Source organism: Oncorhynchus tshawytscha, linkage group LG32 (assembly GCF_018296145.1).
Source record: "Oncorhynchus tshawytscha isolate Ot180627B linkage group LG32, Otsh_v2.0, whole genome shotgun sequence".
In the NCBI taxonomy this organism is placed as follows: Eukaryota; Metazoa; Chordata; class Actinopteri; order Salmoniformes; family Salmonidae; genus Oncorhynchus; species Oncorhynchus tshawytscha.
In genome coordinates, this window is record NC_056460.1 from 1285951 (window position 1) to 1293089 (window position 7139).

At 41.0% G+C, this 7139-nt stretch overlaps 1 protein-coding gene across 2 annotated transcripts in view; it reads right to left on the reverse strand.

The window, feature by feature from the left end:
• The window catches only part of LOC112239675 (zinc finger protein 501), a 49405-nt gene extending 48018 nt beyond the window's left edge, over positions 1–1387 (reverse strand). For both annotated transcript variants that reach the window (XM_042310848.1, XM_042310847.1), the window contains exon 1: positions 768–1387. In XM_042310848.1, coding sequence (XP_042166782.1) covers positions 768–1098 — 331 coding nt within the window. In that variant the 5' untranslated portion in view covers positions 1099–1387. The remainder of the gene's footprint in view (positions 1–767) is intronic.
• Between the last annotated feature and the right edge of the window lie 5752 nt (positions 1388–7139).

The window sequence follows — 7139 nt, forward strand, 5'->3', positions numbered from 1 at the left end:
TCATGCCAGTAGGTTGTATCTCTCTCGGTCATGCCAGTAGGCAACAGTAGGTTGTATCCAAGTGGAAACGATTATCAACCCAATGTGGAAAGTGTCGAATTTGGTCAACAACAAAATGAATGTCTTATTTGCTACGTTAAGTTTACTTGATCCAACAGAAGTTTCGTAATGATTAAGTTGTTATGTGTACACGTAACATACTGACAACTTTGATAAAAACACAATAGGAGTTGTCTCCAGATCGATATGCATATTCATGCTAGTAGCTTAGCATCTCTCTCCATTGAATACAGGCGGTTGAAGTCAACAACCCCCATAGAATATAAACAATAGATTACAATAATAAGAAGAAGTATCCACCAATCCAAAGAAAGGATAGGCGGGAGCGAGACAACCCGCAGTGCCACTTTGTGGACAACGACTCCCCTTGTTTGGGCAAAGAGACATCTTGTCAGTATATACATAATTTTTGGTGTAGCCAACCCAACTCTCACATGGCACTATTGGGGGGCACGATGTTAAGTAAATCATCACTACATGAAAATCACTACATGCCGTGCCCCCCAGTCTACGGTCAGCAGATAACATATATATTTGAGAAGGAGATATATATTCTAAGTCACTTTTTGGAAACGGAACGGAGAAAACAAGGGGTAGCTTGTTCTCTACGTTGTCTGATTCTAGACATATCAGTCATCATCCTAGGGCCCTCTGTTGAAGAGGTATTGAATATCCAAAATTAAAAACACATTTAAGGCGGTACTTACTAGTGTTAATCCTATCTCCTATCTCCTCCTCTTCGACTTCATCTTTCAATGTGACAGTCATCTCCCCCTCCTCATCTTTCACTCCAAAACATGCATCCTCTTTCTCCTCTTCTTTTACTGTAACATCCTCCTCTTTCACTCTGAACGCGTCTTCCTCTTCTTTAACCGAAACGTCCTTCACTTCTTCTTTCACTGTAACAGCCTCAACCTCTACTTCTTGTTTTACTGTCACATCCTCCTCTTTCAGGACAATGTTCAGCCCCAGAGCTTCTTCCTCCGTCCAGCAGACCCCCTCTTCTTTAACAGGAGGCGAGCAGTTTAGTGAACTCATGTTCGGGGATGTTAGCTAGCTAGCACTAGCAACTAGGCTAGTGCTAACTTAACCAGCCAGATACTATAGCTGACTAATACAAAATAATGTAATATTAAATTAAATGGGTTAACAAGTAGATACGACAGAAGCGTGTCTAAAACACAGTCGCCAATATACACCGAAATCGAATAAATAGCTTGGATCTTTCGGCTATGTTGGCTAGCAAGCTACCGAGGTGGTTGACGAGCTGTTTCTGAAGAACCGTCCACTAGATTATACGTCACGCCTGAAAGACGCACATCTGCTGTCTGCGGTCTGCTGACTGGAGGGGAAACGCAGTTGAGGATCATATTTTATTTTCAGACAAAGATGATTTTAAATGGATTTAATTAAATAATACTATTATACTGAGACATACAAAGACCTGAATGTGTTTATTGATTAGTGCAAATAATAAAAAAAAGTTTTACTACAGAATATTCAAGCCAGTTTCATGTAAGTCATACTAAATCTAAATAAGTAGCTAGCTAATGTTGGTCTATTCTGCTCCTACATGGTATAACAGTACATCATGTAGATGTATATAATGAACAGACTTGGTCTATACTGCTCCTACATGGTATAACAATACATCATGTAGATGTATATAATGAACAGGCTAGGTCTATACTGCTCCTACATGGTGTAACAATACATCATGTTGATGTATATAATGAACAGACTTGGTCTATACGGCTCCTACATGGTGTAACAACACAATGCATTCAGAAAGCATTCAGACCCCTTCACGTTTTCCACATTTTGTTACGTTACAGCCTTATTCTAAAATATTTTTTGTTGTAAATACTCACTTGACAATACCCCATAATGACAAAGCAAAAACATGTAATATTTTTGTTTGCTAATTTATTAAAATAATAAACTGAACATCTACATAAGTTTTCAGACCCTTTGAAACACCTTTTGGCAGCGATTACAGCCTTGTGTCTTCATGGGTATGACGCTACATTCTCCGCACACCTGTACCTGTATTTAGGGAGTTTCTACCATTCTGCTCTGCAGATCCTCTCAAGCTCTGTCAGGTTGGATGGGGAGCTTTGCTACACAGCTAGTTTCAGGTCTCTCCAGAGATGTTCGATCGAATTCAAGCCCGTGGTCTGGCTGGGACACTCAAGGTTATTCTGAGACTTGTCCCGAAGCCACTCCTGTGCTGTCTTGGCTGTGTGCTTAGGGTCGTTATCCTGTTGGAAGGTGAACCTTTGCCCCAGTCGGAGGTCCTGAGCATTCTGGAGCAGGTTTACATCAAGGATCTCTCTGTACTTTGCTTTGCTCCGTCCATCTTTCCCTCAGTCCTGACTAGTATCCCAGTCCCTGCTGCTGAAAAACATCCCCACAGCATGATGCTGCAACCACCATGCTTCACCGTAGGGAGGGTGCCAGTTTACGACAGACGTGACGCTTGACATTCAGGTCAAAGAGTTCAATCTTGGTTTAATAAGACCAGAGAATCTTGTTTCTCATGATCTGAGAGTCCTTTAGGTGCCTTTTGGCAAACTCCAAGCGGGCTGTCATGTGCCTTTTACTGAGGAGTGGCTTCCGTCTGGCCTCTCTACCATAAAGGCCTGATTGGTGGAGTGCTGCAGGATGGTTGTCCTTCTGGAAGGTTCTCCCATCTCCACAGAGGAACTCTGGAGCTCTGTCAGAGTGACCATCATGTTCTTGGTCACCTCCCTGACCAAGACCCTTCTCCCCCGATTGCTCAGTTTGGCAAGGTGACCAGCTCTAGGAAGAGTATTCCATTTAAGTATGATGGAGGCCACTGTGTTCTTGGGGACCTTCAATGCTGCATAATTATTTTTTTTGGTACCCTTCCCCAGATCTGTGTCTTGACACAATCCTGTCTTGGAGCTCTACGGACAATTCCTTCGACCTCATTGCTTGGTTTTTACTCTGACATGCACTGTCAACTCTGGGACCTTATATAGACTGGTGTGTGCCTTCCAAATCATGTCCAATCAATTGAATATACCCCAGGTGGACTCCGAACAAGTTGTAGATACATCTCAAGGATGATTAATGGAAACAAGATGCACCTGAAAGCAATTTTGAGTCTCATAGCAAAGGGCCTGAATTCTTATGTAAATAAGGTATTTCTGCTATTTACCTGTTTTCACTTTTTCATTATTGTGTAGATTAATGGGGATTCTATTTTTTAAAATCAATTTTAAGATAAAGCTGTAACGTAACAAAATGTGGAAAAAGGGAAGGGGTCTGAACCTTCTGAATTAATTATGTTTTTTTTTAAATTTTTAAGTAACCTTTTATTTAATTCACAAGACAGGAGGGATCAGGAGACACTGGCCCCATCCGATGATACCCCCGGACAGGGCCAAACAGGAGGGATATAACCCCACCCACTTTGCCAAAGCACAGCCCCCACACCACCAAGTTATCATCCTGAGACAAGGCCGAGTATAGCCCACAAAGATCTCCGCAACGGCACAATCCAAGGGTGGGCGCCAACCCAGACAGGAAGATCACATCAGTGACTCAACCCACTCAAGTGACGCACCCCTCCTAGGGACGGCATAAAAGAGCACCAGTAACCCAGTGACTCAGCCCCTGTAATAGGGTTAGAGGCAGAGAATCCCAGTGGAGATTCAGCCCTAGCAGAGCCCAAGTCCCATGGGGACATCCTCGAGGGTGTGGATGTTCTCCCCATCAAAGGCCAGCGGGATTTCCCTCTCATGGTGAAAGGTGCTTCCGCCGATGTGCAGTGAAGAGCGTTGAAATCTATGTCAACAAAAGTAAGAAAGGATTAATACAATTAACATAAAATATGTTCAGCTGTAGTTTTATATAAGCATGCACACCTATGTTTATGAAGAAACAGATTATTTGTGCATAGGCATACCTTGTCATGGACATAAAGGCCACTCAGGTCGTCTTTTTTTTTTTAACTAGGCAGTTCAATTAAGAACAAATTCTTATTTTCAATGACGGCCTAGGGACAGTGGGTTAACTCCCTGTTCAGGGGCCGAATGACAGATTTGTACCTTGTCAACTCTGGGATTTGAACTTGCAACCTTTCGGTTACTATTCCAACGCTCTAACCACTTGGCTACCCTGCCACCCCAAGGTACAGAAGTAGGGCAAGAGCAGAATCACTGCTGTGGTCTCCAGTCCTAGTAATGTAAAGCAATGATCTTGCCAATTGTATTACAAAATACATTAGAGAAAGGGAAGGAATAAGAGCAAATCCCTCTTCTGTATTGTCTTTCACCCCTGCCTCGCCTCTCTACTTCTGATAGTCCTTGAATTATCTTTGTATCTATATCCATTCCATGGACTTGATTCATTTCTGAGAAGATCTGAAAAGATAATTTGCACACATTTGTATGCTGCTAGATTTCAGTTTGTATTGACTGCTGTGTAGGTTAAATGTACACTTCAAATGCAGCTGTCCTACAACATATCTGTACCTTCTTCTTGATCCCAATTGCATTGTGTCCATGTCCTGCCCTATAAGAATTTCAAAGGAAGAGAAAATGTGTCAAAGAACAGTCTTGCAAGCATTAATATATATATATTAAATAAATATTGAAAGATAAATGGCATCGACATACAATATAATGTAAAATAGAAGAACATATTGGAGAAAGCACTAGCCAATACAGTACTGCCATACAGTAACAGTACTGCCATACAGTAACAGTACTGCCATACAGGCCTAATATCACATTTCAAGATATCTTTGAACACAAATTGTTCAATATTTTATCAGGCTGACTTAAGATTATACGCAACATTTTGCTGCGTGGCAATACTGTGTTTGGATTCTGAAGGGCATTTTTCAAAAGAGGTAGTCTAGACACTGTATTAATACCATTATGCATTTGAATCCCATCTACAGCTACCATCTAAGATATTAATTTCCCTCCACCAGGGGGCGGAGATGTAACGTTTCCAAAATGGGATAGTATTGTCCATGTAACGTTTCCAAAATGGGATAGTATTGTACATGTAACGTTATGCCCCCTTGTGAGTTAATAGTATTGCATGCTGTAGCAGGCTATATAAAGAGGAAGACCTCCACTGACGATTCCTTTCGTTGTAACATCTCGTCTGGACAGGTCACCGTCCTTAGTTAGTTAGTCAACGTTAACTAGTTCATTCTCACAAAGTGAGAACTGCTCTAGATTGGAAATTTACGTTCGTTAGTGTAAATGGAAACGATATACAATATATGGGAAAGAATATAGTTGAGGGAAATAATCCAAACCTAGTTGTGCCTAGTTAGGACATAACGTTATTTAGATAACGGTACTGTACTGTAGCTCATACAACGCCGACGGTCAAACCCGGCCTTCTAATATTTACGGTAATTAACTATAGTAACGTTATGGAAGATATTCACAGAAAGGCATAATTGTCTTCGTTATTCATTATTAGTATGTTATATTATTATAATAACTTATTTCGAGACATATTCAGAGCCAAACATCAACCCAACCTCTTATGGCTAGGGGTTCCAGCCAAAGATAGTCACAAACGCAGAATTAGAGATAAAATTCATCACGAACCTTTGATAATCTTCATCAAATGACACTCATATGACATTATGTTACACAATACATTTATGTTTCGATAATATGCATATGTATATCCACATCTCGGTTTACATTGGCGCCAAGTTCAGAAATGCCTCCAAAATATCCGGAGTAATTACAGAGAGCTACTTCAGATAACAGATATACTCATCATAAACTTTGACGAAAGATACATGTTTTACATATAATTAAAGATATACTGGTTCTTAATGCAACCGCTGTGTCAGATTTTTAAAAAACGTTACGAAAAAAGCCTACCATGCAATAATCTGAGACGGTGCTCAGAGGCACACAATATTTCTCCGCCATGTTGGAGTCAACAGAAATTACATCATAAATATTCCCTTACCTTTGATGATCTTTCATCAGAATGCAGCACAAGGAATCCTAGTTCCACAATAAATTGTTGATTTGTTCCATAATGTCCATTACTAGTGTCCAATTAGCTACTTTTGCTTGCAGGTTTAGCTCACATGTCCAAAAGCTGGCGCTGGTCAAATCAAATCAAATCAAATCAAATTTTATTTGTCACATACACATGGTTAGCAGATGTTAATGCGAGTGTAGCGAAATGCTTGTGCTTCTAGTTCCGACAATGCAGTAATAACGAACAAGTAATCTAACTAACAATTCCAAAAAAAAACTACTGTCTTATACACAGTGTAAGGGGATAAAGAATATGTACATAAGGATATATGAATGAGTGATGGTACAGAGCAGCATAGGCAAGATACAGTAGATGATATCGAGTACAGTATATACATATGAGATGAGTATGTAAACCAAGTGGCATAGTTAAAGTGGCTAGTGATACATGTATTACATAAGGATGCAGTCGATGATATAGAGTACAGTATCTACGTATGCATATGAGATGAATAATGTAGGGTAAGTAACATTATATTGCATTATATAGCATTATATAGCATTGTTTAAAGTGGCTAGTGATATATTTACATCATTTCCCATCAATTCCCATTATTAAAGTGGCTGGAGTAGAGTCAGTGTCATTGACAGTGTGTTGGCAGTAGCCACTCAATGTTAGTGGTGGCTGTTTAACAGTCTGATGGCCTTGAGATAGAAGCTGTTTTTCAGTCTCTCGGTCCCAGCTTTGATGCACCTGTACTGACCTCGCCTTCTGGATGACAGCGGGGTGAACAGGCAGTGGCTCGGGTGGTTGATGTCCTTGATGATCTTTATGGCCTTCCTGTAGCATCGGGTGGTGTAGGTGTCCTGGAGGGCAGGTAGTTTGCCCCCGGTGATGCGTTGTGCAGACCTCACTACCCTCTGGAGAGCCTTACGGTTGAGGGCGGTGCAGTTGCCATACCAGGCGGTGATACAGCCCGCCAGGATGCTCTCGATTGTGCATCTGTAGAAGTTTGTGAGTGCTTTTGGTGACAAGCCGAATTTCTTCAGCCTCCTGAGGTTGAAGAGGCGCTGCTGCGCCTT